The sequence below is a fragment of the Pholcus phalangioides genome, unplaced genomic scaffold (assembly GCF_987345545.1).
Source record: "Pholcus phalangioides strain wild (caught in Gottingen) unplaced genomic scaffold, Ppha-v1.0 ptg000001l_1, whole genome shotgun sequence".
NCBI classification, from domain to species: Eukaryota; Metazoa; Arthropoda; class Arachnida; order Araneae; family Pholcidae; genus Pholcus; species Pholcus phalangioides.
This window is the reverse complement of record NW_028301594.1, coordinates 2724540-2749466: the sequence shown is the minus strand read 5'-3', so window position 1 is coordinate 2749466 and position 24927 is coordinate 2724540. Positions and strand designations below refer to the sequence as shown.

The following is a 24927-nucleotide window of genomic DNA, read 5'->3' as shown; positions in this document are numbered from 1 at the left end:
TGAAAGATCGGCAGAAAAAATATAAATTAAAGAAATGAAGTCGATATTTTCATTAATGGGTGCTAAATATCTCGATTTTTTTTGAAGTTCAAATTATCTATCTGCTTGTCCAATTATCTCAATTGCTGAGGAATTACTTCAGTGTAATTTATATGTGAGCCATTATTATATTTATAAAAAGAACTTATATAAATTATTACTTATATAAGTAAAAAGTTCAAATCAATGTTATATATTGCATGGATATGAAACTTAAAAGTAGGTCTGGGTAGGTATTTTATACTTAATTTTTTCTGGGATTGGTATCTGTAAGCGAGCGAACTCAATATTTCGAAAATAAAGAATTCAATTTTTAAAATTATTGATGCGGCGGAAATCCTCACTAAATTTCCAAATTTTTACAGTTCAATCGGCAATTTTAACATTGATCTCTACGGGGATCATCCTGTGCCCACTGAGCTATAAGTAAAGTTTACTTATAGCTCTGTGCCTGTCCCTCAAAGTGATGGTGATGATGATTATGACGTCTCTTTCAGATTCAAAAAACCTCATTTAGGAATAAAAAAAAATTATGCAAATAACACTCGCAATGCTGATTTCATGGTAAATAACCTCTTGACAAAAAAGCAACGCTCCCGAAATAAAATGACCCCTCCCCAAAAAAGAATATGAAACTTTTTCAGAAATGCCAATAAAATGAATGAAAGTAGCAGGTTTTTCTATTAGCCAAAGGAAATTTCACCATGCTCCAGAAAAACCTGCAACGCAACAAATCTGACCAGATGGTGGGTTGCACAGTTCATTGTTAAACGAAGAGAGAGATATGGATCCGTATTTTTCCTTTTTTTTTTTTTTTTGCGGTTCTGTTTAATTGGGGAAAAATTATTGTGCTACCAGGGTTTTTTTTTTATGAGTATAGTAGCGTCATCTGTTGTGAAAATTACAAAAAGTGACGTTATCAAGGGTGCGCATGCAGCGTCCTCCTTTCCTCCTTTTTCAGTTTTCGAATCTGGTAACCCTTGGTATTTTACTTTGTTCAGTTGGATAAAATATGAGCATGCTATCTGTAAGATTTTTTAAAAGTGAAAAAAATTCAAATTTTTCATGAAAGTTTGAAAAAAGTTAATAATGCAATAAACAATGACAAACTTATTCAAGAAAACGCGTAAAAATTTACAACGATGAGGAAGTGTCTTTTTTTTTTTTTTAAACTTTAGGAGGTGTTGCGGTTGATGATGAAAAAACTATAATTAAACTTCTTTTTCGAAATCGAACTTTGAAAATATTCTTCCAAAGAAAAAATTGCATTTTCAATGCAATAAAAATTGGTATTTGAATCGGATCTTTTTATTTAATGACTCAAAAAAAAATACTCCACCTAAAAAAAGTACAGAATCATTTTTAAAAAAAGGGTTATATAATCTGGCAATGCTGTAACACTCTGCTCCGTCAAACGTGCGCGAGTGACTGATCAATCACGAAGCATGTTTTAAACTCACACCGACAGGAACTCTTCCGTGATTGGTTCATTTTGTTTAAGTCGCAGTCGTAACGCGGCCAGTGAGGGCTAGCCCTTGCTTCTATTGTACCTTCACTCATTGCCCTTGCTCCGTCGCGCCTTACTTGCATGTGCTGTGTATGTGGTTGTGTAAATTTTGTTAATTTTTTTAGTGATAAAAGAAGAAGCCAATATACCGAAGTTCTTATTCCTTTCCTCGAAATACAGGTGATGAAGTTGCTTTTTAATTAATTGCTTTGGGTTTAGATCTCGAAATGTTGGAGGGGGAATCGTACATTGCATTATGTAGGAGTGTGTGTAAACTCCAGCGATTGACTAATCTTGCGAGGGCGAGGAAAAAAAAATCCCGATTTCCTTCACGAGATTTCGATGTTTTAAATCAAACAATAGCCAATAGATAACACGTGCTGTGTAAAATCAACATTAAAAGCCATTAGATTAATATTGATCCAATTCAATAACCGCGATTGAAAAATGTGGGTTTCATAACCCTTACTGAATAGCATGGCTAACCGTTATTCGTTGTTAACTCCGTAAAACAAGTTCGCGGATGTTGCATATTGGCTATTTGCGCACATGTGTGGAAACATTTAGCATTTGCACTCAATTTTTATAGAGGTTGAGTATGTGGAATTGGAAATTGATGTATTTGAACATTGTCTCGGTATATTGTGAAGGTCAAATGGCTGTATAAATAATTGGATTGCAATGAATTATCCATGTATTTTTCGCTTTTTTTTTAATGAGGTTTGCCCCCAATATTTTACCTTATTTTCTGTTTAATAATTGTTTCTTTTCTTTTGTAAAACAGTAGACTACAGTAGAGCTCTTATCTGGCCTAATTGGTATCGAGAAAATTTGGTTCAATCAGGAAGATTGAAAACAGTGGAATCGGTTATGTATGTATTGCATATTCAATCTGCTAAGTACATCATAGAGAAATATTGCAGTACAGTACTCTCTCTCTTGAAGTCTGTGAAGTGTAATGATTGAATATTTATACCAACAGGTATACAAACGGTACAAATATTCAATCAATACACGTCACTTCTGAAATATAGATAATAGCACTGAAAAATCAGACACAACAGTAGATACACACTTGGAATGTTAGGTACACGCACCTTCTCAAACACATAACTAGGTAGTAAATTGTCTGGCAATAGGCCTGAGTTGTGCTCACTTTGAAAAAAAAGCAAGACTCTTGACTAGCCGTCCTAGTTATAAATTAATGCTTGATAATTCTTCATGGTTTCAAACCATAAAAACTGGTTTTCGGGTGTGGCTATGTAAAGTCAACCTTTAAAATCTCCCTTGCTGTGCTAGCCACATCTCGAAACGGGACCAGTTTTATGAAGTAAGTGGAGGAGCATTGCATGGCGAAAGAAGGCTAAAAGATGGAAGCCCTCAGTGATCTACATTAGCATTTCTCACCTTATGATCCCAGAGGTTTTCAAGCAGACTTGGTAAAGTTATTCTCTCATTGTAATTGGTGTTAGTAAAATACACCTGGGTCAAATAAAATTATACCTTCATACTTAGGTTCACCATACATCAACGAGGAGAATGCAGGAAATTAATGCCTGAATACGGGACACTAAATTTGTCTAAAAATTTCAATATATTGCTTTAAAAGCAATTTACTAATTACTGCTAAAGTTGCTGAAGGGTGAGAAAAAAAAGGGCTGTTACAAATCTCAGTTAACAAGAATGTATTTCGTGAGAAAAATATTCACATTTCATTGAGGGAAAAGAAAATTCAGTAAACTAGGATCTTTTAAATAATCTTTAAAATACGGGACATCGTCAATTGGCATCAAAACATTTTCAGAAGTAGGCGCAATCAAAATTCCAAAAAAATCGATGTCTAAACCTGACATATATGTGAAATGAATGAAGTAAAACCCTCCTTAATGCACCCCCCCCCCCCCTCAGATGAGGAACAATTTTCCCGTAAAAGTATAATTTTCCTGAATAACGGTGATGTCTCTTTTAGAGGAGGATTTTTTTTTTTTGGTCCACAAAATAAAGGTTTTGTTGTATTTATAATTTTTGCCATAATTTATTTATATTATGAATTCACAACTTATGTAAATTTTACAAATTCAAATGAGTATTGTTGAAAAAACAGAACAAATGCATTAAAAAAATCGGAACGAAAATTACAGGAATGTCTTGTAATATGAAATAGCAGACTCTTGAAGTGTGTGCTGGGTATTATAGCTAATACTGCTATAAATTCAAAACATTTTATGCTGCTTTGGCTTGCAATTTTGCGACACAAAGGGAATTTCAGGAGTAAATTCTCATTTTTTTAGTCGTCGTAGTGACCTGGTGCCTGGGTTCGTGCAGCCCTGGAAATGAAGCAACATATAAAATGAATAACAATTTCAAATGAATACACAGTGGTCCTTCCTGTTGATAAGTATTGTCAGTATTAAAAAAAAAAAAACCTGGACTCTCTTTTAAATTTAAAACGATGAAGGCATAAAAATCTCGGGGTTCAATCAATGAAAACACAGAATTAAAACTCAAGATACTGTGGCTGGTAAGCAAAAAGGTAATAAAAATGGGAAATATTGAAGGTGCAACCTGAGACAATGATATCCAACATGAAAAATCAAAGGTATCGTATTCCAGATACTCCATTGTGTCAAACGATATACACTTTACAACGAAGAAAGGTGGAGAGTCTTTGTTTTTTTAATTTCAGTTTAACATATGTGATAAGATTACAATATATAACATATTATTCGTCGACAAAATGCCATGGCCTGTATAGTTGCCCGTTAAAAATTTTTCTATGATCAAACTGTAAATAAAAGAACAGTGCTAAATGTGTTCAAGAAAATACATTCAGCACTTTCAGTATTCAAAAAATGCATTTAGCATCAATCAATATAAATAATTATAAATATATATACATTCTTATTTATATACATTTAAGAAATACATTAATTATATTCAAATGCAATTCTCATATATAATACGTTCAAATAAATTTCTTATCTGATGGTGATGAGTTAGAATTGTGGCACACGCCGGCATACAAGTTATAAGATGCTTGTATGCCGGCTTTTTAATGGTTTCAAATCATTCAAACAATGTGGTAATTGAAAAGCATATTGTAACCATCGTCCCCTGTGGGAGTGACATTATTTAACACTAAAAAAAGATTGCAACTTACAAGGCAAAGGAAACGATATCCAGCAGAAACAAAAGACAACAGAAGGAAATGGCAGACCATCAATATTGCATCAGGAAGGAAAGTGCTAACAGTCTAGAAAGGAAATAGTTGCCATAAAAAAACATGATTGTGGTAAATGTTACTGCCAAAGCCCCAAGTGACCAGCCCAATTGACCCAGCTAATGTCTGAAATTCTGGGTTTGGCCGGCCCTTATATGTCGATCCCTATACATATATATATATATATATATGTATCACTAAAATATATTGATATTCAGATTCCTTTGATCGTTAGGGTTGCCATAGCTAACCATAAATATGGTATTTACGGCTAATTATAAATGTCCATAATTATCACAGAAAGATAGGACAATTCGGCGATGACCCTGAATCGTAGGGATAAAAAAAAGGGGGTTGGCACCAGCCCAAATTTCTTACATTCGTTGGGTGAAGTGGCCAACTTCGGGCTATGGCAATAACATCTATGTATACACTGCATTACTCTTAATTTTTCGCTGGCAAGCAGTATGAGTGCATCACATCCATATTAGAAAAAAAATACAATGAACACTGTTATCATTCACTTGGAAATGTAAAACTTGTCCGATAAAAATAAGCTTCCCTTTTTTCCCCCAATTTTTTTAACTGTCCGTTTAATGAGGTTCTACTGTACTATTTCAGTCCTTGTAATCCCAGGCTGTGGTGTTGGGTTTTTACTAAGACATGGTTCCGGAGACAAGATCCGGGTTCGAACGTAGTTCCCAACTTCGAGGTGCAAATGCGAGCCATTGAAAAGTATCACCACAGAGCAACAGGCCTACAACGATACAAGTATTCAATCATCACACTTCACTCATAGTTATAAAAACTAGTGGTAGATGGCAGCATTACATAGAAACAAACTTCACGTCAGGTTTCACTACACGTACATTCTAACATGTACCAATTCGTTAGAGGTTCCGGAGAAGGAATATGGATGAGGTATACATGTAGGGTTTAGTAGTGGTAAATATAATTAACCTTTTTGTATAGATAATACATGTAGATGTTTTTATAATAAAGATTAATGTTTATTTAATTAATAATTATTTGTGTGTTTTATAATATAGTAATACCTCGGTTTGCGTTGATTTTTTTTCCATAAAAAATTTGTCTTGATTTTCATTGGCTTGCCCACGTGGCCTTGCTGCTAATTTCAGTAATAAAGGATATCATGTGGTGTAAGGTACAGGGGTTTGTGAAGAAAAATCACCCAGACAAAGCTGTTGCAGGCCATGTCTGCAGCTTGTTTAATGATAATTGTCTTGCCACATTTTAGGCGAGTGTTAGAGAGGCAGTAGAAACAGACATCTTTGGACAGCTTTCTTGTGCAATATGGGTCCACTTACTCTGAAGCTAGTCGCAGTGTCAAAAGGTGAAAGGAAGTGACCCCCAGATAGTGCCTTGATACCCAAGGTCCTTATGGAGGGAGGGGTTCCCCTTTTCCAAACAATATCTGCACTTCTCCCCCTTCTCGGTGTCTTCTATACACCAAGAAGAGTGTTCAGAAAGATATAAAAATGTAAATGTTCATTTATTCTTTAAATTAGTCTTTTATAATCATTTTATTTGAATTTCTTATTGTTTAGTATTAAACACTATATTTATTCTCTATAAAATGTTAAAATGTTTTTGGTATTATTTCGGAGTGTCTAGAACAAATTAATTGGATTTGCATTGAGATTCATATGGAAATAAATGCCTTGGGTTTTCGTCGGTTTTGGATTTCTCATTGTTTTCGGATGGATTTTATCGACAAAACCCGTGGTATCACTGTATATGCATACAGTTGGATCTCTATAGTTGGCTACCAGAGGAGAAGATAAAAAGTGCGCAAATTATGTGTAATACTGATAACGTTTTTTAAATATTTCTGGGTTTTTTTTATCGGTAGAAGCAGTAGAAGAAAAGATTGATAAAACCTCTAGAATTATAATTTTTAGTCAAATTTTCATTTGAATGTAAACAATGTTTCTCGAGTTGGTTTTTTTTTGCGCTAAGGGGTCATTCAAGTATTACGTCAGCATCGATGGGGGGATGCTTAACTTCATCAACCACCCTTTATGAAAATATGAAATTTCTTAATGACATCTTACTAGGTGCGCTAAAAGCAAAAAAAAACCTTTCGATGGTTTGTGGGCACCTGAACTAACATTCTTCCTATTGATAAGTACCCTACAGAGCCACTTTGATCTTTAAATATTTCTGGGATCCAAGTGATCTGGAAATGTGTCTGAGCCACTTAACTGCTCTGGAACTGACACACATCACTCAAGTAATCCGTAATTATGCTGCGGATCACTTAAGTAATCTGGGAATAGGCAGCGGATACCTTGGGTGATGTAGAACCTCACTGGGGCCCGCTTAAGTGCTCTAAAACTGTGCCATATGTCACTCAATGGATCTCTAAATGTGTCATGGATCGCTTAAAAGTTCTGGAACTGTGTTGCGAGTTACTTAAGTGATATGTGGATGTTCCATGAGCCTAACTTCATTGTTCTGAAAATGTGCCACGAGTCGTTTAAATGCTCTGGAATTGTGTCACATGTCATTTAAGCGATTTGTAAATGTGCCACTTACGCCATTTTTACAAAATTAAGTATCAGTGGGCAGGCCATATTTGGTCCGCGGGCCAAGGGTTTATCATATATGCCTTAGAGACTTATCATATTTTGACTTCTTCCAATAGCATTGAAATTAACATAAATTGGTTATAATAACATAATAAAGGTATTTTTTTTTAAATATTTTTTGCATTGAAAAAATAAATTTTTGTTAGTTGGAGGCTCCTCCCGTGTACTTCCTCTGATCCCACCAATGTGCATTAGGAAATAGGGGGCAAAGCTGATGACGAAATTTTGACAAGAAGGAAGGGGGGGGGTCCAAATTTTTGCTTACAGGGGAGGGTGCCAAAAATGGCTAAAAATTTGCGGACATAATACTTGAGTGGGCCCCTAACCTGTCTGTACAAAATCATGTAGAGAGCTTCATTATAGTTGGTTTTCACTGGAAAGTTTTGACTGCTAAAAAAAATACTACCAAACTGTTCATTTACCAATAAGGCCGGGCTTGACAAATCAAGAATTTTAGGCATCAACCAAATAGTTCATGTTAAAAGCGCAATTTTTCTTGCCTAAACTAGTAATCACACACACAAAAGGCTGATTTTTCCCCTCATGCAAAATATCCTTGGCACCGATTTCCCGAATTTCATTTATCTCCCTTAAATGGTATTCTCATATTCTTTGTAGCAAATTCAATGCTATTATCGAAAAATGCAATGCCTCTGTCCCCATCAAAAATGCTTCTTTAACGTCTGGATCAATCATAATATTATTTATTTAAAAAGAAGAATTCGCTGAAATGTCTCTAAACTATAAATTCAATAACTCTCTCAGAAATAAGATCTGTCTTCACACATAACCTTAAAGATCTCATCTCTCAGCAAAGAACAAAAAAGAAATTACCTAACTCCTCACCTCAATACCTTAAAACTAACCCTCAAAATTTTGGAATTTTCTTCGCCCTAAATTAGCTGACCCTTCTTCCCCTTAAAATTTATAACATTAACCAGACTTCTCACTTTGATGTTGCCACAGAATTTAATCGGACTTTTTCCTGTCTTTTTCTTTGACCCCCACTCCCTCTCAGTACTCCTTTTCTGATTTATTATTCAACTCTACCCCTATCTTCTTCACTACTAAACCGTACACGCACCTTGTCCATATTCCTCTGCAGTACTTCTAACGAATTGGTACATGTTGGAATGTGCGTGTCTGTGTTGTGAACCTAATGTGAAGCTTGTTTCTGTGTAATGCTTGTTATAGTGCTGCCATCTATTTTTTGAACTATGAGTGAAGTGCAATGATTGAAGATGTTACTGTTGTAGGCCTGTTGCTCTCTGTGGCGAGACTTATTAACAAGGAGATCGGCTTGCATATCTTCCTCACTGAAGTAAACCATCTGAATATTTTAAAAAAATTGAAACCCCGCTCCACTGGCCCTGATGTGATTCCAAATCATATTCTTAAATTTTGCTCTGATTAAATTTCTAATTATCTTTCAATTCTCTTCAACGTCTCATTGAACTTATCTAACTTGCCCTCTGACTGGGAAATTTAAGATTATCCCAATTCATATAAATCGGGTTCTCTTTCAAATCCCCTTAATTTCAGATCAGTCGCTATCACTTCTACATGCTGCAAACTTTTTGAGCACATAGTTGCCAAGTAAATCTGCTTACACCTTGATTCAGTAAACAAGCAGTATCGACAAAAACATCCAAACTGATATATTGTTTTTGATTTCTCTAAAGGTTTTGACAGGGTGCCTCACAATAAACTTTTACTTAAACTCCAAAACCTTGGCCTATGTGTTCAACTGCTTAAATGGGTGGAGGCCTTTCTTATCAACTGCAGTCAGTTTGTCTCCTTCAAGGACCAGAACTCTGCATTTCTCCAAGTCTGGTGCGCCCCAGCAGGTCGATCCTCTCGTCATTATAATTTTTGATTTACTGTATGTACGTATGTGTATAAGACGACCCCCCCCCCCCCCCAGGACCACCTAAACTGCAATAAATTGAAAACTTGTGTATATGCCGACCCTAATAAATCTGCATTTCAGAGAAAAAAAATTCTTATATTTTCGTGCAAAATTATTTAGCTTATGGAAAATTACAATAGAAAACAGTTCAAACTTTTTAATCCTCTGACTGCTCAATTTGTGGACCGAAATTGCTTCAAAAATTGTGTAATTTTTTTCACTCAAAAAGTGAAGTTTGAGCGGTAATACCACGTGCCTTCAAATGCCGCAATTTAGGGGACAACTAACGACATCTGTTGGCCAAAACGTAAATGAACCACCGCCTAATACTGTATATAATTTATTTTAGTGGTTAAACGGGGAAAAAACGGGATGCGCTCCTCAATAAAGGAAGAAAAACACATGCCCGCGGGATGAGCAGATTTTGCTACATTTGAGTTGCCCGTGGAAATCGCGGGATGAGCAGCCAGAGGGTTAATTCGTTTCTTCTGAGTCTCCACGCACATAGTAATCCATCAGATCATCATAGGGTGCTGCATGTTTTCATCTTCATCTGGGCTGTCATTGCCATTGTCATTCAAAGAGGATATCATCTTCAGTTCCGTCCATCACATTGTTGATGCAACACTTTTCGAAGGATCAGATGAGAATTTCGGTGGAAACAGAATTCCACATCTCATGTTCCCATTGGCACACTAGACCAATGTCAATTTTTTTTAAGACACCATTTTTTTGTAGTTTCTTTATCATTGGAACTTATCCATTCGATCCACAAATTTCTCAAATAGTCTTTGAAAGACTTGTTGATGTTCACATAAGGCTTTACAATCTATGTTAGCCCACCTGGTATCAAAGCCAATGACCTGAGTATAAGCCGACCCCCTTCTTGAGGAACGAATTTCCCCCCAAAAAAACTCAAGCTTATACACAAGTATATAAACGATCTTCCCAATTCCATCAATTGCCATATCAGACATACTGCAGATGATTGCATCATTTACCAAACAGTGCACAACTAATTTGACCAGGCATCTCTCCAAAACAATCTCAACATTATATGGGAATGGTGCTCGTCCTGGCAATTACCCTTAATTCTTCAAAAACAGTGTTTATGAAACTTGCTCACAAAAGACTTCTTTTCGATTCTTACTTTACATTGATAATAATTCTCTAATCAACGAAGTTTCGTATTATAAATATCTGGGTGTAATTATTTCTGCCGACCTCCATGTTGATTACATCTTTTATAAGTATCTAAAAAAAATTTTTTTTCTTTGTTGAAACCTCAAAAACTCATCCCGTCACATCAGACATCTCTGCTTTCAAGCCTATATCCTTCCTGTATTCTCATTTGCCTTTGAAATCTGGGATCCCCCCCCCCCCATACTCTCTCCAGTATAGACAAACCAGAATCTATTCAAAATAAATCCACCCGCTTCATTTTAAACTGTTGGTCTTCCTCCATCTCCATTACTGAATTCAAGCGCCAACTCGAGTGACTTTCCCTTTTAAAATCCTTCATGGGCGTTTTCATATTGACACTTCCAATTTTCTAACTCCAGCTTCATACTTTTCCAATAGAATTGACCATTCCCATAAATTGAAACCTATCTTTGCATCCACTGGTTGTTTCAAATCTAGTTTCTTTCCTTTAACAATAACCAATTGTAACAACATCCTATCAAACATTGATTGTACAGCAGTTTCCGATTTTTTTTGTAACATCAGCTGTCTTTTCTGTCAAACTTCACCACCGCATTCTCTTGTATAGGCCTCAGCCAAGCAATATTAAATAAATAACAAAATTGTAGGTGCCAGTATAAAGTTATTTGCCATTATTTGTCAAACCCTACGATAAAGTATTGGTTTATTACAAGCAGGGTTGGTTATTTTTCTGGAAAAATACCTTTTCGCCAGGACAGTCTCGAAAAATGGCAAAAACCAGTGCAAAAATGGTTATTATGAAAAACCTTTGACTCAATGTGTATTATATGTAACTAAGACTTGAAATCATTATAACAATAAACTTTATTATGCTGTATTGTGAAATAATCTGGTGGAAAATACACTGACAAATAAAGATACGGTCAATGCTTTTTATAATGACTCCACGTTATATAGATTATTCCATTACAACGACACCCATAGTAATAGTCCAAATGTTTTCATATAATGACTATCCTATATTTTTCTTTTCGATACAACAACCACCCGTCGTAACAATTTGCGAATCTTTTGCATCAATTTTGTTTTATGATACCAAATATAAATGTGGGAGGGGGTATCGGTATTCCTGGCAAAAACCTATTTTTGTCAGGATGCTTTTTATTCTAGTTTCTTCCAGCTGTGACAAAAACTTGTCAACCTAAAAATTATTGATTTATTAAAGCCAAAATTTGAGTTCAAAACTGATTTGCATAATAAATAGGAAAATAAAGGCGTAGCAATACCATAGGTATTGAAACAATCTATTTTTGCCGGGACAGATTTTACTCTGGTTTTTTCTACTTATGGAAGAAATTTTCCAACCCTGATACAGCAAAGTCTTGATTTAATAATACTCTGTAGTACAAGAAGAAAAAATATTGTTGCAGAGGGATTTATTGTTAAATCAAGTGTCGTTGAAGTGAGGTTTCACTGTAATTGTCTATTTTAGAAACAATTGGTTTATTTTGAAATATATTTGCTACTTTCATTGCAAACACAATTGTGTGAATGTGGTAGGGCATTAGACATTTTAAACACTTTTGTAAAACAAAATTTATGCTTATTCTTTGATTGATAGAATTAATAAGCGTATATATCATGTTAATATGTACAATTCTTACACCAGAGTTGGTGTGTTTAGAATTTTTTTTTAATTTTCTGAAATTATGCTAGATATAGAGGTATCAGTTTTTGATTTTTGGCAAAATCACTGTCAACAAGGCATTTTTTACATCTAGATATTCTCGAATATTCTCTGGAGAAATTTCCATTATAAATAACTAGAATATTCTTATAAGTCTTGATGATATCCTCCTGTTTATAATATATTTATATATAATATCCTTGAAAATATTCTCTGGAAAGACTAAATTACTGGGGAATATTATTGAAAATAATAAGAATTCTCAAGTTATTAATAAGTTCTTCAAAATATTCTCCTTCATGAGAATATTTTTCAGTTATAGAAGCCCTTCCAGAGAGCATTCTCAAGAATATATGTGATAACATGCATGTGTGGTGTAGCAGTAGTAGGTAGGGCTCGGGGATCCATGATGTTCTTAAGTCAGCCACCTCGTTGGGCAATTTGCCTGTTGTGGCGTTGTATTTGTATTTGTATTTGTATTTGTATTTGTAATAATCTTTATAAATAACAAGAATAATTCTTATTTTCAATAAGAATATTCTCTAGTAATTTATAATAGTAGTCCCTCGAGAGAATATTCTCAACAATATTCTCTGTCCCCATCTCTCTTCTACACAGGAATATTAAAGTTTGAAAACAAGAAAATTAAACCAACATGGCTGAATTGCACAACTTTCAAAGAAGTACGAGTGATACACACAGAATTTAAGGGTGTGCATTGAAGAAAGAAACAGTTCTGTATCTTAGAATGAAAGTGATTGTATAAGAATAGCTGCCTTTATCAATCAACTTTCGTTTAATTTTTTGTTTTGAACTTATTTCTGAAAATTTATCTAATTTTAAAATAGTTTTTTAAGGTTTTAATCTTAAGATTTCTAAAATCTTCATAACCAAACTTTTAAAACACCTCTCCATGACCTGGAGAATATTCTCAAACTAAAAGTTGTCATTGGGGGTGATTATTTCAAAAATTGCTGGGTTTTAAATGTTTCAGGCAATGAAAACTGATTTATATTTCATAATATAAACTAAATTAGTAAAAAAAAATTAATTATTTAAAAGAAAAATGTGCATATTTTCCAATTTTTACATCCAGGAGAATATTCTTTTCTCACATCTCTAGTTTTTTCCAGCAATAACAAAAACTCACCAACCTTGATTAAATATATATATGACTTAGGTAGCAGATAACCATGAGGGGCTCAAAGAACTTATGCCTTGAGGAAGAAAAGTGAGAAATATAAAACAAAACTGTTGTAACATGATGAATGTTTGGGTCTCCATTAGTAGGAGAGCTATGTTAGAGCTATGTAACCTGGAATTCCTTTATAACAAAATTTTGTTTTAACGAAGTGATTCCTCCAGTCTCTTGGCATTCATTATAACAGGATTCGACTGTAATTGTATGCTACACGTGAGAAACTATGTTAATAAACCAAAAATTTTAAAATCACATTTTGTTTTTATTTGTATTGTTTCTCATGTGTATTATTTCATTTAAGATAATTTATTTCTATGGTATATCAGGAGTGACCAAGTGGCTTGCAAGGTGATTTTGTGTGGCCCACAACAAAGCGAAAAAAAAAAATTTTTTAATTATTTTCAATTTACAAAATTGTGGTTACAATAGAGAAAAAATTAGTTCTGTGACAAAAACAATTTGTATTTTCAACGCATAAACACACAAGTCACGTGATTCATTTCAAAAACCTGCTGTGGGAGATCATAAAAATTCAAAACTAATGTGCTGCCGTTTTTTGGTAAAAATATTTAAGTATTTATTTAGCAGGGGAAATAAACTATAGAAAAGCATTGCACGAAATTCACAGAATGGAAAATTCCAAAACATCAAATTATTTTTTTGTTTGATAAACTTTAATGTTTTATGAAGTAACATTCTCCACTCTGGTGAGAGCATTAACATTCATAATTTGATGAAAGAAAAATCATTTATAATGTGTATTTAATCAAATGAAATGTCATTGATTTGCTTCATTCAATCACGTTGAAAAAGTTTAATATAAGGTTTTCTTATAAAACCACTACAGACTAAAAAATAGCAATGTCACCATTATTTTCCTTTATTTTATTTTTGCACTTATAAAGTGCATTGTTAAATTTTACAAGAATTGCAGTCATTTAAGTAGTAAGTTTTTCTTTCAAGTTTCATATTGCAGAATTATTTAAAAAAATTGTATGATGTTCAGCCCCAAAGCAGAATATGCCAAAATCTGTGACGTACGTCACAGAACAATCAGTGCTACTGCAGAACAATCAGGAAGAATTTTAAGAAAATTGTAGAAAACACTATTATGGGAACTGCAGAACATTTCCAGTCGGCCAAGGGCTTGTTGCAGAACAATGCAAAACATTCTGCTTTGGGGATGTTCAGTTTCTTTTCTCAACTTAGAATTGAATGCGTGTAAAATAGGTTATTTTATTCATGGAATAACTCTAACAAGACATTTCAATACACTAGTTCATAATAAATGTGTAAATTTATACAATGGAGCTTCTCCGGAAAACTATTCCGATATACCCCCAAACTCGTTATAGCACCAAAATTCTTTGGGATGGATGGTGGCATTACATCAGGGTTTGATTGCATATATATATATACAGTCAAACCTCGTTAGTGCATCACCCGGTTAACACGTCACTCCGCTTACCGGGTCACTTTTTGGAAGTTCCAATTGTCCTCTGGTAGGAATTGGCAGAGCTATGGCTTGCTCCGTTTAACGAGTCACTCCGCTTACTAAGTCATATTTTTGCTCTCCCAAGAGTGACTCATTAACGAGGTTTGACTGTATATCTGCTTTTGACACTATATGTCTAAAAATTGCAAATTCTAATTAATATTTTGTTTTACTGATTGTAATAAATTAAAAGTTTTAAAATAAAGCATTTTAATATGTTTCAAGTTTTCCTTTATTATGTTGTAAGTTTAAGTTGTCCATCATGTTATATACATATTGTGTTCAAAACATTATCCAAAAGCATTCATTTAGGTTTTTGACAGTTTAAACCAGTTTTTGACGCAAAACCCAACTCTGGTTTGAAGGTTAAAAGAAAGGGTTCCTTATTGAAAGGTTATTGTGCGTTGTAGAGCAATTCAAAGCAAACTTTTTCATTTTAATCAGTTTGAAGCTGGTGTCTAGAATTTTTAGAGCAAGTGTGAAATGGAGAAGGGGGATTAGTATTTTCATTAGTGAATTATGCATGGTATAACTATTTATAGTGTATATTCATTTTTTTTTTCTCCTACCTCTTTTCAGTAAGCTGCGAGTATGCTGTACTGCATCATTTAGAAACGGTTGATCAATGACATCTTGCTACATCTCTGGTATGCCTGTCACTGCTATCGATTTAAGGTCAGCAACAGAGAAGAATAAGCTTTCTACTTGTGGTTTGGATATAGAGTCTTCTAAAGATAATATGTATGAGTTGATGGCGACTGCTAGAGACAGTGACAGTACAAAGTCAGATGACAGGTGCTTCGTGAAAAGATTTGGGGGCAATATGGGTTTCAAGTGCGATTTGAAAGAAAAAACTGGTCCGGCAGCTTCTTTTCCATCAAATGGACAGAATTCCAACACTAAGATAGTTTCTTCTTCAATCTTACCGAAAGACATTTCTCTTCCTTGTTCCAGTATGAACGATTACCCCAACTCCCAACTGTACGTGAAAGCAGATACTCTCAACTTGCCCAGGAAATCGCACTTTGATCACATGAGGAACGTCGAAGAGGGAAAGGCTAGGTACACTAACTTTTCTAAAAACCCTATGCCTAATGATGGAGTTCAAATGAAAGACTTTTATAATAACAAGCCTTTGTACAGACGATTCAAGCAGAAAAATGTTAATTACCGCAACGATTATCACAATAATGGTTTCATGCCTTTACCTCCAAGATTGTATGGTAACAAGCAATTCTGTGCAAATTACTTTCATCCTGCTGGGAAGGACACCAGAAATACTAGATATTATAACGATAGGAGATTCAACAGCAAGTTTGATTTCAAAAATGGTTTTCATTCTGCAAGACCCGCAACAGAAATGGGCAATCAGTCGTTCGAGCCAATGCGAAAAACAGAAAAAGGGTCTAATGAGAGGAACAGTACAAGTCCGGGGTCTGTCACTGATGAGGTCAATCCCAAGTGCGAATTAAGATCTGAACTCGGTTGTAGTTCCTCGAGTGAAATAAATTATTCCTCGAATCATCTCAACGGTAAGCAGGTCCATGCAATGTCTGTCGAGGGACCTCAGTCAGATGTACATATTGTATCTCTAAGCTGTGTTGATAATCAACTTTTACCATCTGTTGAATCCATACAGAGCAGATTGGGTGAAGCTCCTGAAGTCTCTAGAAATTGTTCCTCGCCTTACAAAACTGAAAACTTGAAACTCTTCAGTAAGATTGAAGGATATAACGTCTCCGGTTTGGTGTGTCGTGACAGTATACCCGCTGAAGGTAGCAGTCCGGTCAATCCACAGAACCTTTTGGAAAATGTCTTGACTAATATGCATAAAAGTGCATTCAGTGGCAATGAAAATGCTGTTTGTATCACAGGTGAACTGTCATCTGCTAAAAATATTGGAACAGAACAGATAGTTCCTAGTAACGAAGCCATGGCAGTGCCAAATATAGGCCATTCTCTCTCAGCTGAATCAGAACAGCCCACCAACCAAGACTTTAAAACACCCACATGTGTAGAAATGCCAGTCAGTATGGTAGAAACAGATCTTTCAGCTTGCGAGGGGATTCGTCTGGTTGACTTGGGTGGCCAAAACTATTGTAGTCATCAAAGGATTGAAAACTCTTCAAAGAGTAAAGTTTCAAATCAAACTGTGAGCGGTTCCTCGATTTGTTTGGAAGAGTTGAATGCTTGTGATTCAAAAAGATTAGTCAATATTCACCAAAATGTAGATGATAATGTCATCAATCAGGGCATTCCCGGAGGAAATGCCGATAATGAAGCGCATGTCGATTGTTGTGAAAGTGTAAATGAACTACATCTTACAGATTCGGGCAGCGAGTGTGTTTGTAGGGCTTCGAGTAGCCTCTCTAGTTCGAGTAGTTTGTCGAAGATCAACAGCTCTTGCGCCGAAAGTTTGTCTGATATTCCGCCTCCTGTCATGATCGCAGATGGCTGTGTTTGTTTTGGGAAGCCCTCGGACATAAGCTTCGGAATCGACTACAAGGAAATACTAGAAATTTGCTCAAGTGCTACGACTAACTGTGCTTTCTGTTCGAAAAACGAATCAAGCCCGTCTCTCGCTCTTAGCTTTGATGGCAATCCTGATTACCATGTAAATAGCCAGTTGATATCTTCCAGCGAAATGGACTCCATCGAAAGCGATTCTGTGGATGCTGCAGATAAATTCGCTGTACCCAAATATGTAAATGTCGGAAACAAGAAATTGTTATGGAAAAGTGAAGATGTCAACCTATCGAAATGCAACATCAGCGAAATATATGGATTCCTACAGAAAGGTAACATTGATTGCATATTTATTTATTCTCTCTTATAACTAACTGTTAGTCGTTTGTTTTTATTTATTTATTTAATCATCTTTCAATGTTCTTCAGCTATTTCCTAAAAATGGTTGGCGGCCGTCTTAACCCAGGGTCCACCTGAACTTCAGGTGCAGAAGGAGGAACTCAGAGAAATCAATTAGCCTTGAGAGGGGGGGGGGTCATAATGCTCTTGAGATGGCCCTGATCAGCTGGCCATAGCAAAGAGTTCTCAGGGCCACACATTGATGACCTGATACTAGAGATTTCTTTTTGTATGTGTTTATTTTACACTTTGTGGTTTTTTAACTTATTTTTTGACTTATGAACTGGCTGGTTATTCTGAAGCAGGGTTTAAGCTACGGTTGTATTTTTTGCAAAATGCATAAGAAGTGGTAGCCACTTCCACAGAAATGCGTACAGGAGGTACGGAAGGAATAGACATCCAACCATCAATCATTACATTAGCATTGTAGCATTTTGCTAATGTAATGAAAAGATTTCCCAAAGCTTTTCTCCATTTTCGCTTTTTTGCGAAAGGAATTTTTTATCTAGTTTAAACCCTGTTCCGAAGACCAAGCAGTGATATTTTAAAAGACTTGGAGGGCCCACATTAAAATCTGGCCCTCCAAGTCTGTATTTGAATTTTCTGGAATTACTTGAGAGAACAATATCTGTTCTGACTTGGCTCAAAAGTTACCGATCCATTTGGCTCGTCTCTTGTGGCACAAGCATTGTTTTATGATACGGACAAAGTCTGTTTCCCACATGTTCAAGTGGTGGCATTAGCATTTTAGGGGGGCAAAATTTAAGCAATGTATATCAGGGCTTGACAAATCAAAGATATTTAGTCACCAGCCGAATTTCTTAATAGCGAAGCATGGTATTTCACTAAAGAAAAGTGGCCCTAAATAATGTTGTCTCAAGACGTAGTGTAATGAAATCAGCAAATTTTATGTTGCCCTTAGACTCCAATTTAGCAACTACATTTGAAAATTTTTAGACAGCAATACCAATTTTCTAGTTGCTGTGGCGACCTTGCAGCTGGGATTTGTCCGGCCCTGATGTAATATTCACTGACTAATCCTGTGCCCTTATTCCCAGTTGCAGACCTCATTAAATTCTGCTTTGCCCGGAGCCCCTCCCGTCACAATCAGGCCTTGGATATTGGTAGTCTACTATTTTTTTTCAATTGAATTTATTTTTAATTGCCAATCAACGTGATTAAGTACAGTCTGCCTCCTGTATTTCACAGCTGCCAAGTCTCTCGAGTTTTAGGTTCATCTCTCGACCTCCCAAAAAGTTCTTAAATCTCCCGAATTTTTACAAAAATCACAAAAATCCCTAATTGTTCCTAAAAATTCCCTGCTTCTGAAAACAATCCCTAAGGAATTTTTTGTGGGGCAAAAAGTCTTTTGCCTCAGTTTTTTCCCCCTTTTGAAATTAAACCACACATCATAAATGGGGGAAATAGTGGGAAGTTTCTTTTTTAAGAAAGTTTTATAAACCCTGTGATGGTAACAAGAAAAGTTGTTTGTCTTATCGTGCAGGGAAATAGCTTAGCAGCCAATAGTTCCGGATAATAATTGAAGATTATAGTGACGCGCATGTGGTCAAAATTTCTTTTGTTGAAGTTGCGTACGTGGGATAAAAAAACATGAATACTTGATAGGCAAAAAATATTTAATCAATTTTAAAGATTGATGAAGATGAATTTTCTTCATCAAATGTTCCAGAAAAAGATTTTTGTGTTATGGACATAAACATGGTGGGAAGACTAACATCACCCATGTGAAATCAAAAAAACATCAAGCAAGTATCACTAAAAGTCAGTGTTCTTCAAAAATTGGTATTTTTTCCCCTCATCTTCTGATGATTTTGTGGTCATTTTGTGGTCATTTATGCAGAATGTTTGTTTATATCGTTTCTGATTGAACTCAATATTTTTTTTACATCACCATTGAAGTTTTGGCCTCCAATTTCACTTGTTTTCTGCGTAGGGATTTTATTCTCAAGGATTTAACTTCATGTGTATAAAATCCTTATTTTATTTGACTTTGAGTAGGGATTTTATTCCCTATGCTTTAACTTTTATGAGTGGAAAATTCTTTTTGTATTTATGAGGGAGTCGTTTTTAGCATAAAATATAAGGCCGTGCGAAAATCTCTGTAATTTTAATTTTCAACAGTTGGCAGCTTTGGTATTTGTAGTCTCTTTCCCAGTTTCTGAAAAACACTGTTGCAATGATAATTTCGTTATCAGAACAAAATCTTTAAATAAACAATAGAAAATAGACTCTAAATCACAATCCAGAAAAACATTGTTTTCAAATTGCAAACAGTTTTCAAACATTGTTTCGTTCTGAAAGTCAGAAGAAGCCTTCAAGTCCTATATATATGGCTTGCTATAAATGTTACATACACCCTAGTCTGACTGGGCAGATGATTGAAGAAAATTCAAATACAAAAAACATCTTAAAATCGTGGATAAATTTCACTGATGCCATCAGTGTCATTGCTACAGCTGTGGAAGCTGTAAAGATACAGTTATGTCATGTTGGAAGAACTTGTGACCACAATAAATGTGCTGGAGGACATTCATTTCTATAGAGCCAGGAAAAAAGGTTATGAAAGACATGGGTGGCCAGATTTGAAAACTGAGAAAGGAGAGCGCTTGTTGACATCACTTTTTTTTATTCCACAACAGATGGCGCTACTATGTTAACAAGGAAAAACTTAAACACTAATTTTCCCCAGCAAAAAATAGAACCGTGAAAGAAACAAAGTAAAGAACAAGTAATGATCCATCTCCCACTCTCTTGTGTAATGAATAGTTCATACAGTCTGGTCAGTTTTATTACTTTGCCTAGAAAAGGGCGGGGAGGTTTTCTTTCCCCACCATCAGGAGGTTTTTTTTTGTTTGGGAGCATTGCTTTTTTCTTTTTCAGGACAATTTCGCCATAGGAAATCAACATTGATTGTTGTTTTCATCCTATTTGCTTTATTTTTGAATGGAAGAAGTTATATTGTTTTCCCTCCACATATACAGTTTAGTACACTGCATTAGCTGTTGATGAGCAAACAATGGCATTCTAAAAATGGATGTTGCAGTTTTGTTCGTAGTATTATAGATGTATTTTTTTAATAATATTTTAAGCCCAAAAAATCAAGGGGTTCCATGAACACGAGGGTTTCTTATGCACATTAAAATAATGTAATTAACAACAATTCAAAAATGCCATAAGAGGGAATAATCGATCTTACACTGCTCTCAGAACTGAAGTGATACTACAGAAAATTTCCTGATTTAATTACAGTACGATAGGAAGGCGTTAGTCAAAATTATTTGGAATGTGAAGTTTGTGGGCCAGAGGCCATCATCAAGACATTCATTTCACTCAACATTTCCCAAACACTAGCAGTTGATAAAATCAGAAGTTGTCGTAAATGATACCTCATATCGAAGATAATTTTTTGCTCAGAGAATGTCTTTTCTAATTGACAGCAGTTGCGAAAATCATATTATTTATGACAATTTTTCTCACGCAAAAACTATGCTTGGCTTTTAAGGATTTTGACTGTCACCTGAATTTTTTATTGATTTGTCAAGAAGTCCTGTCATATCTTTGACTGAGATATTGATCATAATATGTACATATCTTTATATTTTTCAGCTTGGAGTTCTGGAGATATCTAAGGAATCAAAACTAAGTAAGCTTTTATGTTTTTTTTAAAAATATTTTCACTTTCCCCACTCCCAAAACAAAGCTACTGTTCTTAGTGAGAGTGAGGTAATTTTTTGATTTTTCTCAGCCCAATTTATGAAGGAAAACCTTTTTCTGAATATTATGCCAAGGTGAACTCGGAAAGAGAAGTCTAAGTATGAAGTCTACTCTCTCATGCTGCCACCTGGTAGCCATTTTCTGAAGTTACTATTGAGAGTCTACTGCTACTGTAGACTACTCAGCGTCTACTTCTGCACATTGTGCGAATAGGGAAGAAAAAATAGTTGCGTCTCTTGTATAAGGATAGCCCGTTTACCCAGTTAGCAAGAGCACTGGGTTCAATTACCAGCAGCAGTGATATTGCTGACGCTATAGCACTTCAAATACACAGAATTTCGGAAGAAGATGCATAAAAGTATAGTTCACGTGTCCTTTCCTAGTTTCAGAAAGAAGAAAAAGTACCAAGGAAAAAAAAAAAGATTTTTTCCTACCGTCTATCATGATTGCGCAACCTTGAAAAGTAGTTTTTCCTTTAAAAAAATCTAAGATTAATCTTTTTTCTCTGATTCCTTGATGATTGTGAATTTTCCTCTCTCTCTCCGATTTTTTTAAAATTTAAATCAGATTTTTTTGATTAAAATGATTGACTGCTTATTAATTAAAACAAATCATGTTAATCATTAAGAATGCATATTTTCATATCACCTAACTTTGCTTTTTTTTTCTCCTATTTGCTCAAATTTAATTAATCATTAATGAATAAACTACAAACAAACTGCAAGCAAAAAAGATGAACACCAAAAATGTGTTTGTGACATGAAAGGTCATTGAGTGTAAATTAACTTAATAGATTAACTTTTTTTTTTTTGTCACATTTTTTAGAGAAAAGTGCTTTTATTCATGAACCCCTTCCCTCATTAAAGTGGATGAGTCGTAGCAACTCAGTATCATACATCTGTAAGACCAGTCATGGCCCAGGCTCTGTCCCTTGAGGGATATAAGCCTTTCACCCTGAGGGGTGGACCACGCTGGAGAGAACTGACTGTCAAGGGCTTTTGTTCCAAGTCCCCCTGCCCGGCGCCCCCAGCCCTCAATCTTTACGATTGGGGGAGGTAGGCCATTGTTTAATCAAGTGATTCAAATCATGATTTACCCTGTTCAGGGTTGTCTGAAGTATATTGGGATTAATCGAGAAGCTATCCATACTTATAGATAAGACAACCACGATTTCTTATGGGCAGTGTATGTCCATTTCATCATAATTATTGCTCTTATTGTGTTGCTGTATTTTTGATATAGTTCAGGCACATATTCGGCATCCATATTTTTTATGGGCATATCTTCTTTTCAAGATATACAGAAGACTGGATGTTGTGAAGATATTTATTATCTTCTTATTTATTTTAACATCTCAAATAATAAATATCTTCACAACATCCAGTCTTCTGTATATCTTGTATTGACAAGTGGAGAGCGACATTCATGTCATATATATAGCCCTCTGGTGGCTCGTCGTCCATGAGCTATTAGCTGATCGGTTTCACCATCCATTGCACGGTTCCGTTCGGCATATATACGCTCTAGCGAAGGAAAATCTCTATCTCCTCTGTAGCTTAGCGGTCAGAGCACTCGTCCGGCAATCGAGGGACCCGGGTTCGACTCCCGGTAGAGGCAGAGATGAGTTTTTTCCTTCCTTAAAAATTTAACATCTCAAATAATAAATATCTTCACAACATCCAGTCTTCTGTATATCTTGTATTGACAAGTGGAGAGCGACATTCATGTCATATATATAGCCCTCTGGTGGCTCGTCGTCCATGAGCTATTAGCTGATCGGTTTCACCGTCCATTGCACGGTTCCGTTCGGCATATATACACTCTAGCGAAGGAAAATCTCTATCTCAAATAATAAATATCTTCACAACATCCAGTCTTCTGTATATCTTGTATTGACAAGTGGAGAGCGACATTCATGTCATATATATAGCCCTCTGGTGGCTCGTCGTCCATGAGCTATTAGCTGATCGGTTTCACCGTCCATTGCACGGTTCCGTTCGGCATATATACACTCTAGCGAAGGAAAATCTCTATCTCAAATAATAAATATCTTCACAACATCCAGTCTTCTGTATATCTTGTATTGACAAGTGGAGAGCGACATTCATGTCATATCTTCTTTTTTTTTTAGCCACCTCATTGGGCATTTTGTCTTGTTTTATTTGTAAAAGTGATTTAGCCTGTAAAGCAGCATATACATTAGCATGCCAATCTTGTAGCATATGATCCCCTGCAGCTGTTCTAATTCACTCGGTACACAAACTTTCTTTGTGCTCATTGAAAAAAACAATTCCAGGTGGATCAAGTTCAAACAGCTCAAGAATTGTTCACAACACCGTAGAAATTACTGAACCACCAATTGAGAAGGTTTACATTGCATGATCCACGTGGTAAAGTATAGACCTACGCATCTTAAGACAAGTTATTTCGTCCCTGATTGTTAAGGGGTTAATTTATTTTACAGCTCAAAACCGAACCCCACCAGTGCCACATTTGTGGCAGCTAAAGTCGGTTTTCTGTGGTTTCCAACTTCAAGGCGCAAATGTGAGCCCATCTCCCCGTTAAAAAGTCTCGCCACAGAGAACAACCGGCCTACAACGTAACAAATATTCAATCATTACACTTCACTCAGAATTTGAAGTATAGATGGCAGCACTGAAATATCAAGCACAACGCTAGCTACACACACACAGACTGTTAGGTGCACTCAGACTCTGCCACAAAGCTGGGCTGGAAGAGATCTCGGCAACAGGATAAGTCTGGTGTGTGTAGGAAAGAAGTCATTCATTCATTCAGCTCAAGACCATAGTGATAATTATTTAGTGTTTTTAGCATGTTTCTCTACTTTTTTGTAATATAGAGATTTATTTACTTTTGTTAGTAACTATGTATTTGTTTTGCAGGTGAATAAATAGTATGCCATTAGTTTTCTTCTGTCTGGTGCTTTGTAGATTTGCTGAGGCCAAAATCTATGAGCAAAAAAAAAAGTTTCTGCAATTATAATTCAGTCTAGTGTGTGTGTGTTGGAAATAGAAGCTGTTAATAGATAAGAATATGTATTTCGAGAACCGAAAAATTAAAAAAAATGTATCATTTCTGTATCATAATAAAGTTGTAAAGTGATTTGGGGCGCTTTCTTTTCCTGTGTGCTTAAAGTTTGCCTTGGGATGAAATTTGCAAATTACTAAAGCATATCTTTGCAATTACCTGTACAGGATGTGTTTGGGTACATGGTTAACCTCCACATTATTATAGTCTAGTGTATCAAAGGTTAATAGTGGATTTTCTTTGTTCAATAAATTAACTGTGAGAATGTTCATGATGGGCACCAGCGATTATTCAGATTCCATGACATACAGAAATAATGTTTACTTTATCGTGGAATGAGTTCTGAAATGTAAGTATTGATTTTTAAAAATTTCTTAGTAATGAACTTATTTTCAGTATCAAACAGAGGATTCTTGTAATCAGATTGTATTTACAGAATGTTGAT

At 35.3% G+C, this 24927-nt stretch overlaps 1 protein-coding gene across 3 annotated transcripts; it reads left to right on the top strand.

Moving 5' to 3' along the window:
- Nucleotides 1-1466: 1466 nt before the first annotated feature.
- On the top strand, nt 1467-24558 carry LOC149089681 (uncharacterized). Of its 3 annotated transcripts, none has more exons than XM_089236241.1 (5): nt 1467-1726; nt 2331-2418; nt 15414-17632; nt 21327-21363; nt 24338-24558. In XM_089236241.1, exons 3-4 carry the CDS (start codon nt 15460-15462, stop codon nt 21347-21349), a joined length of 2196 nt encoding a protein of 731 aa, XP_089092367.1. In that variant the 5' UTR covers nt 1467-1726; nt 2331-2418; nt 15414-15459; the 3' UTR covers nt 21350-21363; nt 24338-24558. The 3 variants fall into 3 exon arrangements, with proteins under 3 accessions (XP_089092367.1, XP_089092522.1, XP_089092443.1); XM_089236317.1 differs by having other exon boundaries at nt 1588-1726; nt 2334-2418; XM_089236396.1 differs by lacking the exon at nt 2331-2418 and having other exon boundaries at nt 1586-1726.
- The last annotated feature ends 369 nt before the right edge of the window (nt 24559-24927 follow it).